The following is an 11,989-nucleotide window of genomic DNA, read 5'->3' on the forward strand; positions in this document are numbered from 1 at the left end:
TTGATAAATATTACTCCCACAACTTGTATGAAAGAACTTGGGGGAAGAAAAAAGGCAGATCGAATTCCAAGGACATATACAAGGCCACATGGCATTTCAGTATTTAACCAGAAACAGAACTCTTAACTCTTGTTCGTGCCTCAGATAGCTCTATACTTTTCTCTGTTGGGAGGGTGGAAATCTATGTTACAATTTAAAGGTCTGTTTTCTCACATCAACAACTCTACTTGTTTGCTGTGAAACTTATTATAAGACTTACTAATTTCCCATGATACCTAACATCTAATAAAAACACATCAGAAATAAAGTATGACAAATGACTGGCATTACAGTATTTTAAGAAGAATGAATGTATGTGTGCTTGACAAGATGCCAAGCAGAAGTGCTAGCACCTGCACATGTCCATATATTGGGAACTAAACCAAGAATGCCAACACAAGCCAGATGCTGTTTTCTTTTATACACAAATATTTTCCAAACATTGAGCTACTTTTGCTTTTTCAGAAAGGTAGCAAAATCCATAATACTGAGGATTTAGCAACCAGCTACTACATTTACAACAGATGGCTATATCCAGTATTACTAACAGCTTTGCTATTATTTGCTTCAAAAAGGCTGCATAAATTACACGCTCTCTACCTTATTTCAGATTTTATTATGCTTCACCAAATTCTTCATCCACAATTTATTTTATACATTTGTTAGGCAGATCAATACATTGATTGTTAATGTGGTGATAGTCATCTATTCATGCCCTCTAACAAAGTATCTACATTTCTACTTATTTTTTTTTCCAAAGAAAAGGCAAGACAGATAATTTAAACAGTTGTTTGCACATTCAGTATTTCTGACAGGAATCTTACATGACTGGTTGATAGGAGCAAGACTGAAGGTTCAGCTCAGCTGATGACAGCAGTGATGGATGGCCTTGAAAAATTCTTGTTTGCTGATCAGATAAGTCAGTGAATAAAATGCAGAAGAGAGGATGAAGCTCAAACTATATTCATACTATTTCTATTTACGCAGAATGGGAGGGTAAGAAATGTACCATAAAGCATTGTTTGCTGCTGTTATAAAACTTGTCAAAGTGTTTTTTACTTAAAAGTAAATTTGCAGGTATGATGGCTTGGTATGCTATGAATTTTCACATGAAGCTACTCAAAGATTCAGTAGTAAGACTATACTATAAGTACATAGCCAGACTATGTAAAAAACTGTCTTGGGCCATTTAACTCCAGGAAGCACCAGCACAATCAATATTCTGTCCACAAACAAGCAATAGATTCCTTTCAAAACATTTGAAATAAAAAGAACTGAATGGCAGTCACTTATTACTAGTATGTATAAGCAACAAGAAGTAAGAAGGACTTGCCTTCATTAATTACTGGATTATCAGGAGTCTGCTAAAATAAAATACAGTGTCTATTTTGCAAGTATTTGCACAGAGTTTATTGGAACATCAATAAATTACAGCTGATTTCTAATACAAAACATTAATTTTTTGAAATAAGTTTCTATCGTCTTCTGTATATACACCTTTAGGTAGCTTTGGTTACTTCAAATGCATAAGCACAATTTTAATATAACATAATTAAGTAGTGAAACAGTTACACTGAATTAAACATTTATTCTTTCATAAAAATTCAGTGGAAATGTATTAAGACAGATTATCAACATAGACAATGAAACCACTGTATGTAAGAGGAGACAGAATTATGATTTGTATCAGCCTGTCTGGTAATACTGATTTAGAATCTGGAAGGTTAACAGAATAAATAAATAAAACATAAAAGTTACAACTATTTGAATATATTAAATTTATATAATAAATATAGTCAAATACAGTAATGTAGCAAACACAAATGCAATGGGAGGTAACAAGAAAGACAATGAGAAAATGTAAAGCCTAGATATAAGCTCAAAAGAGAAAGTGCAAAGGAAGAGGCAAGAGGCAGTATAAAATTAGAGTTCTCATGGTTATTAAAAAAAAGAAGAAATAAAACCAAGTGATAAAAAATGGAAAATGAAAGAGGAAGAATTGCAGAGAAGTTCTTGGTAAGAGGTATAGATGAATGGCCAGAAGTACCCTGAAGAACCAAACCCAGTACTAAACCATAAGCAATCTGAAGATATGTTCCTGAACCTAGCACTAAGCCTCTGCCATCTGTCTACAGAATGCCTATGAGAAGCAAATCTGTGTACTTGGTTTCTGCTTACTGCGTGACTTATCTTGTTTATTTAGTCCCTTTTGCTAAACACTTTTAGAAGTAATACAGCAATTAAAACCATAGGAGCAGAAAGTGTAAGCAGACCTTCACTCAGGAAATTCATCAAAGAACAGAGAAGTTACAGAAAGACAAACAAAAATAAAATTCAGCACTGAGTTTACCCAGTTTAATTACATATCATTTAACTCATCTATTCTTGCAGGGCTTCTAATGACATAATATTTCTTTTGTTAATCTAATTATTAGAATATTTCTTTTTCCCCTAAAGCAAAGGACCATGGAATAGTGATTGATAAACTTTTTATGAATTTTTGGGAGACCCCTGTGAGCCAATACTTTGTTTGATAAATTCACGTCCCATTTCTTCAGTCTTACCATCTTCATTCACGATTTTAAGAATCTTTTTAATCTTCAGAGGAATGTCAGTAGTTAAAATATCCAAGAAATAATGATCTCATTAGCTTAATTACTTCTTATTGACTTGGTAAGTCATTGTGCTTTAATGGAAAATCTGCCATTACAATTAATGGTTGCAATCAGGCATCCACTTTACATTAAGCATTCAAGGAAATTTTATGCATCTTACAGTAACTCAGTGGAGAAGTCTTGTCCCAATGGCACAAAAATCTGAAGTGTCAGAAACTGCTGGATCAGTCCCACTAGAAACAGAAAGAAATTAAATATGCTGTGTGCTTACAAATACACCTTTCACCATCACGCATTTCAATGTTGTACTATACAGTTTTGCTCTCGCAATACTATTTCCCAAGGTTCACGAAACACATGAACATGAAAAAAATAAAAATAAAAATCAAACTGCAGTGAAAGTGTTGTTTTAGAGGTTTCATCAGTTAGAGAAAGTGTTAGAGGAAATTGTTAAAGGAGTTCTCATGAAAATAAAAGGAACCGATTTTTTACATGTACTTATATTGTGTTCCAAGAGCATGTGAACCAAACATCCTGTAACAATTATAAAGTAATACATTCATATCAAGATTATCTTAAAATTCTATGAAGCTTCCTTTTACATTTGTGACAATGTAAAAATGCAATCCAGATTACTGCAACAATGCTCAATGGTGTATTCTGATTTTTATAACAGTCACGCTTAACTGAGGCAATAAACACAAGAAAACTTTTGGGATCCAGAGAATCCTGGAATTTGAAGAAAAACAGATAGTACAAAGCTGTGTGAATTGAATGTTCTATGTTTTTGTTAGCTATTCCACCCATGAGGAAATGGGCTTGTCTGCATTGACTTAGCAAGATTCAACAGCAACATTATTTCTTCTTCTGAAAAATGCCAATTCAAAACTTCCTTCTTTTGTGGGTCAGATAACATTTTAGGATTTCAAATTATATTTGTGTACATAATGTCTTTTATTCTGGAAGAGCATTCCAAATTTACTGGGACATTGTATATTTTGACAGAAATTAAATACTTAAGGCCTGAAGACAGAATGAGACAGAGAGACAGAACGGTGAGAGATGGGAATTTGGCTACAGTATTGCAGCACTAGCTAAAGTTGACTTAAAACCAAACTATTTTTAGCAGTAATAATGCACAGCAGTAATTCCCAAGCCTCATTTTAGGCTGTAATAGTTTATTGTAGGATTGGCAATAAACAAATTAAGGTTGGATTTCTCAGAAAGATACATTAGTCTAATATTTACAATACTGAATATAATACTAAACTTCTTTTATGAAAATCAGATTACTTTTCAAGGCCTTAGTGCATAACCAGACCAAACAACTTCTCATTTATTATTTTTTATGTATGTTTGAGAAAAATTGTATTAATTGGTAATTACATATCATGCATGAAAAGTATATCAGATAATTCCTACTTTAATCAATTAAAATCACCATCTCAATTTTTCTTCAAAAGCATGTGGTTAAACCTAAAACAGCTTGGTTCATTACTACAAGCCCTATAGTATAAAATACCCTGCAGTGGAATTTAAGGCATGAATTAAGATGATTGCTCTATGTCCTCTGCAACACAAACTGCTTTGATTTGGGGGCTTTGCTTCGGTGCAAATGATGGGGCTTAATTCCTTCCAATAAATGTTATGATTTTGATTTAAACAAGTGGAAGATCTAGCTCTTATACAACATACTTGACTACAATAATGTGTGCTAAGATCTTTGACTCAATAACAAAGACATACTTGAGTAAAAAATGTAAAAATATAGCATTATTCACACCACTTTTGGGGATTTTTTTTGAGTGAAAAGTCACCATACCAAAGTGCTTTCAGTTAATACAAAATTCATGGATAGTGATAATATCTTTTATTACACAAATTGATGAAGTAGAAATAAGAAGAGACAAGTGCTCTAACACACGTCCCTAAAGCTCATCTACTTTTTCCAACTGCACCAGTTATTCTGATAGAATCAGAAGTTGTTTGCCAGACATCAGTCTGTAGTAGGATCAGATAAAGAAGTGAACCAGCAGAATAAGGACAATATGCAGCAACCTAGGATCTTCCCTTAATAACATTAACACAGCATTTTTATACCTTTTACTTATTTGTGCTGACCTGATAAAAAATTAATGAAAAAACACTTTGCTAATGCTGAACTAAGCCCAAATTAAGAGAGAATAATACAAGTTTGACATTCCAGTATAAGACTGCTTTAATAATCAGAACAGCATCACAGACATTTAGTTCTTTGACACTTACGAGCTTGTTTAGCTTCCTTTGGTAGCTGCATTCTATTGATTTGACTGCTTCCGTCAAGTACAAAAACAAAGCCCTTAATTTCTTTATCATATTCCTACAAAAACAAATGAACAAACAAACATAAGCGTCCTAATATAATACTTCATCTTAAAAAGAAGTTTCATTCACATTTTTCTAAGTTTTATACTCTAGGTTTTATAAGTTTCTTAAAAACTTACTTTCCATATAGCGGAAGGATTGCCAAAAATCTTCCATTTTGCTCCTGGGTTCTTGCCTTGAGCGCTGAATATTTCTACAAATGGACCACCCTATGATAAAATGGTTTAGGGATGCATCAAACAACCAAATATTCAGCACAGAATCATCACTGGTCAAGAGTACCAGTGATGTACCAAATGCAATCCCACCCGACATGAGAGTCAGCAGTACTGATCAGTCAGAAAATAGCTTCTTAATAACAGCCTCTAGACTACTACAATATAGTAATGCATATAGTCAATATTTATCTTTATTAAAAGATCAGAACATAAATTTGAAGCAATATCATGAAATACATATATATATTTTCATTCTCTGAAAAGCAAAGGTACTGTAAAAATTCTAAAAATATGCTGGAGATTACCAATTTATACTTAGATATGCTTAGATATGCTTTATTTCTACAACTCACCCAAAAATGTGAGATTTAAAACATACTGCTAAAATTGTTGCATGTTTGATGTTTTGTCTAACATCGTAAGGAAATTATGTTTACAGAGTCATGCTGGTTCTGTTTACATGTGTGAGTATGTTAAAGACATTTCCCTGTAACTTTTCTACTAGTTACCAAATTCCAGCCTGATTTGACAGAACACTTCATGAAACATATAAAGACATCAAAGAATTTAACCATAAGCATTTAGGGAAGCAGGCTTTATCAGCTGTTCTTATGGAATTATCTGCTTCAGTGTTTTTCACAATTGATGTCACAGAAAATGTATTCTGATGTACTCAGGCTATGGTTTGATCAGCATTTCTTCAGCATTATGGTCAACCTAATCAATCACTACAACTTTGTCTCTCCCTTCTCACTTCTAGTTGTATGCACTTCCCAATTCTCTTTATGCTCAGCTGCCCAAACAATTGTACAGAAGTCAGTATGAGCAAGAGGGGTGAGCAGTCGTGCCAGCAAAATAAATGCTTCAAATTATGCTTTCAGAGAACATCAACTCTGTACCATATATAAATTATTCCCCCCCCCCCCATGCCTGACAATAACTCCGGTGACTACACTTCCTAAATTCTAAGGAGATTAAAAATGGCATTCTATAAACAGCTTCCATAAAATATATTTTTAATTCATAATGGATGAAAAAGAATTTTAAAAATATGTTGTACTATTGATTTAAAAAGTTACCAGAAATATTTAAGGACTATAGGACCAAGCTGTCAGAAAGCTGAAAAATATTCTTAACTGCCAATGTGTATATCTTTGTAACAAATCTTTCCAAACAATTGGAATTTTCTCCAAAATATAAACAGGTACATTTTTTTTTAAAGCTGCAGCCCTTGAGTAGGCCTTGGCTTGATGTTAAAATAACTGAAGAGGACATGGAAAACTACTACTGGACGCAACATGAGAAAATGCTCAACATAACAAGCACCGATGTGATAAGCTGACAGAAGTTACTGACAGTGTCGTGATGGATGGATGGATCTCATGGGTGGTTGAGGAGGAGTTATACAAGAAACTGTCAAACTCCATGAACAATGGAGTTGGAGGGCAGTATGAATTTTTTTTTTGGGATTGCACTCCTACAAGGCCAACAGCACTGAAGTGCCCATATCATTATTACCATATAAAGCTGCGATAGCCTAGGTAACAGCACCAGAAATATGTTTCAGGTACAGATGTGGAACATCTGGCGCCACTGGGAAAAAGTAAATCGGGGTGGGTTGCTTTCTTGGGAGGGGACTAGTATAGAGAAAGGGAGGTATAGTTAAAATGAAGGGCAAGAAACAAAAAATGGAATAGTGAAATTTGCAAACAATATGACTGGTGCTGGCTGGTGGTACTTGACAGGTAACCCGTGCTGGACCAGGAGGAGAAACCAACCGCCCTGTTCCGACTATACCTTAAGAGCTGGGCCTGCTTCCATGACTGGATGGGAGCAGACGGGGTGCCTTCCCTGTCTCACAAGGCAACAGGAAGAAAAAAAGTCACTCATATCACCATGTTGTTATCCATTCCAGACCTCACAGCATCTGTAGCTACCCACTATTTCATAACATTTTAATAAAAATACTGAATAATTACACTTTCTAAAACATTTCTGTATCTGGACTTTTTGTTCCCCCCAGATAAGCCATTTTAATTGAGTTCTCTCAAAGGTGAAATGGAAGAGGGTAAAATTAAAACTATTTCTGTTTTACCTGATACTGATTTTTGAACATTTTCCAGCTTTCACAGCAAAAAATATATTTCAGGTTTTCAATCAGTAGAGACACTTATACACTACCCTGCAAAACAACAACAACAACAAACTTTATATAGGATTTGACATGAAAAAATTCCTATATTGAAACTCGTACAATATTTTAAAAGATACAAATACTATTCTTAAATAGCCTTCATAAGAGAATGTATATCAACTGCATCAGATGGCTACCACAAGAGAATCAAGTTCCAAAAGCTATTAATATTGATGCTATTTTGGAAAATGTTTTTTTATGCATCAAGTGCTCAATGCTGCCGTTCCTCACATTCCAAGTTAAAACTGTAATTTTATCATCACCCCTTATTTTTAACAACGAAGGATTTCTCATGGTTTAAAAACGAGTGAAAATCATCTTTAACACACATTTTTTTATTCTTTTTATCAAGTACTCACTGGAAAACATCAGAATTCCTTTAAAGAGGGGCTTAACATTTAATATAAAAAAAAGAGAATCATGTGGAACAGCTGCAATAGAAACCACTCCATCTAGAGATATTCGGCAGAGACTTCTTAGACAAATTATCTTCTTTCAAATTCAGCAGTCTCCTTTGAGGATGATTACTCTAAGACTCAAACCAAACACTTAAGTTATTTTGAGGGCTGCTAAAGTCAATGTGAGTTAAGGGATTTCTGCAGTTGGAGAATCAGAACAGTAGAAAGTGAAGGGATTGATATGGAAGCCTCCCACTTCTCTTTTTGATCGTGCAGAATATTTGCAATTTCATCTGAAGTCAGCAGAATGTGAAGGGCCCCTGAACATAAAAAGCAGTTGTCAGTCTTAAACAGCGAGTAGAACCAGTCACAAAAGACAACATGCACCTTCACTGTGGAAACTGATAGTGCTCATCAACTCAAAGAAAACATTTCAAAAGACTGTGCTTCTAATTTATTTGTTATATCTTGTGTATGTACATTGCTTCAGCCCAGTATAGAGTACTTGCAAAATTAAATTAGTTTTAATTTCTGGGATTTTTTGGAGCCTGAAATTGTTTTTTTAAACAGACCAGAAGAAAATGCTGACCAGGAGAATATAAGTATAGCTTCACATGAAGAAAAGTTTAGATGTAATACTGGCCTCTCACAACCAGAGAGCAACAAAAAGTTTAAAATATTATAAGATGATACACAACTGCAAATGAGCTAGAAATTCAAACAGACAAATTGCATGACTTCATAAACAATTTACACAGTTGAAAGATTAGAACATCATTCTATTTTAAAAAATGTATCACCATTCATTTAGGAAAATGTGATGAAACCAGTTGATGTTAAACAGCATTCTATTTTAACAAGGAACAATTATTGTAAACCTCCAAGTTGACTGTAAATGAAATAAAAATGGAAAAATATAAACACACAGAAATCAGATACATATAGCATGCTATTGCCAGAAACATTAGTTCATTTTCATTTGATTAGGAAGAAAATGAAATTTAGAAACCATATCATTGGTAACAAGCTTATCAGGCTAAAGCTACTTAGCAAGGTGGACAGCTACAGTATCTGCAAACACTGCTGTAGTTAGAATTACACAGAAGACATGGAAAGTAATACTTCATTTTCTTCACTATTTTCTCATAAAGTGTACCTGGCTTTCATAGACCCAGTCCACTAACAAATACATCATGCATTGCTTTGAAAGAAGATGCAAATAGCTCTGTGTAAGTGCAAAGTGAGTGTAAGCCACGTTGATATATTAACTTGGGCTCAATGCTGGGCTAATACACTTTGCCTTTCAGCAGTGCTTATTAGCTTTGGCTTGACATCACATTAATTTATCTCCGCATTGTATTGTATTGAAACAGCTCTCACCTGGTTGATGCTGAGCATGGAAAAAACATGTGTGCTGGTAAAACACCACGTACACACACATATTTCACAGAAAAAAACCTTCTGCTAATAATAAATCCTTAAATTGAAGTGGAGAAAGCATGATATGATGATGATATGTTTAAGCAATGATATGATGATATGTTTAAGTAGAAAGCATGATAAAATAATTAAAGACTTTCAATGGATCACAGAAATATATATTCATATATATATTATATATGAATATATATGAAGAGGTAACATCTAGTAAGTGCATGGTATTAAAACGAAAAAAAAAAAACTCTGAGGTGAAGAACACTTGTTGAAGGACTAGAAATCTCATATGATCACTAGAAATCTTTAATTTTCAAATCATCAAATAGAGTTCACAGCTTAAAATGTGGGTTAGTACTTAAAATGTGGCTTAGTATTTGTCACCAATGCAGTTGTTTTTGAAACTGACATACATACAGGCTATGTCAATTATTAATTTGCAGAACACATTTTATATACATTCAGAAAACTGAAGAGACTCCTAACTATCAAATTCATAATGAGATGGCTCTTTCTAACTTTAGCTAAAAGTGAACTAGATTCAAAGTTTGTTGCCATTTGCGTTGGGATAATTCATACTATGAAGATGATTACTGTAAATGGATAAGGGAAACACGTGAAAAAGACTAGCAAATTGATAATTGCAATATTTTTCAATTTTCATCTCTCCTATTCCTATCCCCTCCATAAAATCTAAAAAGGGCTTAAAATCCAGAGGAAAAAATATTTGAAAAAAGAGGGGCTATTTTAGAAAAAAATCAACAACATCTTGAAATATAAGCCCTCCACTTTTTTTTTTGCATATTTTTTAAATAAATCTTTTTTATGACATCTTAATAGAGTGCTGTATAGTAGTTAAGTAGTTATCTCATTTTTCTTTTCACAGATGTTTTTTTTTTTTTTTTTCTCTGAACCATGTACTTTAGTACCTCTGCCCAACTAGACAATGAAAGATATTTATGTTTGGAAGAACAAATTCCTTTCAGAATTTACCTTGAGATGTCTTGAATTGTACATTGAGTGATCATTAGTTTTATAATGCTTCCCGCACCAAAAATGAAGTAGCAGCAGTCCAAAGGGCCCTTTAACCTTCTTTCTCACAAACCACTCAGGACCCTGCAAAATTACCCCTATCCTATGACATCTTCTTATGTGTGCTTTGTTCTTCCAACTAGAACGTTTCATGCTGTGATATTGCACATTTCAGTGGTATTTTGTGTACATGTAGCCCCTTACAATTCTTACAATTGTAAGAATTGTGCCCTTGTAAGTTACAAGCAAAACAGTATTTCACAAACAGTAAACACAAACATACCTTCTTTAAATTACCTAATACTATTATACCCCATGGGAGAAAGGGAGAGACAGACTCATGCACTCCTAAACTCCTCTGTAGTCATGGCTAGTCCCTTGACTTAAAAGGGACTATTTACACAAGTATATGAGTATATTTTTCTGATCCATGTCCAAGTGTTGAAAAAGCTGTGTTTCTTTATTTTTCTATTCCAGAGACAAAAGTGTGAAGGAAAGTAAAGTGCATGCGCACCTACTACTAATTCGCATTGAAAAATGACACAAACACACTATTTTTGGCAGGGAACGAAGGCTTAGACCCAAGACTGTTAATACGTATAACTCACCATCACGGGCCCAAAGCCAATGCTGATTTATGGTAGGCTGGGACACACCAGGGAAAGCAGTTCATCACTGATGAAGGGTTTTAGCATCTTCTAGACAAATGAATTCCACATATTGAATATTTAAAGCTGGGTTTGTAACACGGCTATATATTTTCTCAAAACACAAGTTAACATAATAAATGGGCAAAAAGACCGTTAATAAACTATACTAAGACTGCCAGCGTTCCTATGCCCAAAGTGGCGGAGGCAGCCTTTACATGCAACTTGCAGAAATAAGTTTAAAAAAAACACAAAACAGAATCAAACTTTTCATTTTTGGAAAGATGCGACCGCAAAGCATTTTGACGCGGGGTGATTCCAGCACCGGCATCCCCGCAAATCAGTTTCCCTGCGCCACAACAAGGCCGCGTCCCCCCAGCGCACAGTCGGGCTCCCCCGTCCCTCCGCCGCCGGGGCCGGCCTGGACAACGGCCGGCACGGCCTTCCCGCTCCGGCACAGCCCCACCGCTGGCCGCGGAGGACCGGGGTCGCTCTGCCCGTGGACCTCAGGCCCCGCCGGGTCTCACCTGGCCGAGGGTGGCTGGGGACGAGGCCGCACCTACAGCGGGGGCGGGCCCAGGGCTCGCCGAGAGGCGGGGGGGAGCGGGGAGGCAGCCGTTGGAAATGGCGGCGCGCGGGAAGCGGCCCGATCGCTGGGTGGTGGCAGCCGGGCGTCGGGTGCCCTCGGCCGCGAGCTCGGGTGAAGGGACTGGGGGTCTCCCGGCGATGGCCGGGCTGCTAGCACCATTAGTTTAATGTTGTCAGGAATAAGTGAACGCCTTTTGAAGGCTTCAGAAGCCTCTGGGAGGAGGTTGCAGGGAACCAATGTGATCCAGGGTTTTGGAATAGCACTCACAGAAGATCACTCCTTGAAATCACTGCTCTTTTTATCATGGCATTTCCTTTTGAAACTTCATAACACGCAAATAAATAATTGAATACCCCTTTCTCTCTCAAAGTGTGTCTTAACATTTCTACTAAGAATTAAGGACCCTGTAACCCATCACACCACGATGAAATCCATGAACTGAAGATGCTGAGCCAACAA

At 35.6% G+C, this 11,989-nt stretch overlaps 1 protein-coding gene across 6 annotated transcripts in view; it reads right to left on the reverse strand.

Annotated features, from left to right (window-relative positions):
• CFAP20DC (CFAP20 domain containing) overlaps positions 1-11,679 on the reverse strand; it is a 68,183-nt gene extending 56,504 nt beyond the window's left edge. For 2 of the 6 annotated variants that reach the window (XM_035337828.1, XM_035337826.1), the window contains exons 1-5: positions 10,903-11,462; positions 7,332-7,418; positions 5,138-5,227; positions 4,920-5,013; positions 2,815-2,887 (exon numbers count right to left, since the gene is read on the reverse strand). In XM_035337828.1, the coding sequence (XP_035193719.1) occupies positions 2,815-2,887; positions 4,920-5,013; positions 5,138-5,227; positions 7,332-7,352 (278 nt within the window). In that variant the 5' untranslated portion in view covers positions 7,353-7,418; positions 10,903-11,462. The other 4 variants (XM_035337825.1, XM_035337823.1, XM_035337827.1 and 1 more) reach the window with 4 other exon arrangements.
• Positions 11,680-11,989: the final 310 nt, after the last annotated feature.

Source organism: Oxyura jamaicensis, chromosome 12 (genome assembly GCF_011077185.1).
Source record: "Oxyura jamaicensis isolate SHBP4307 breed ruddy duck chromosome 12, BPBGC_Ojam_1.0, whole genome shotgun sequence".
NCBI lineage: Eukaryota > Metazoa > Chordata > Aves > Anseriformes > Anatidae > Oxyura > Oxyura jamaicensis.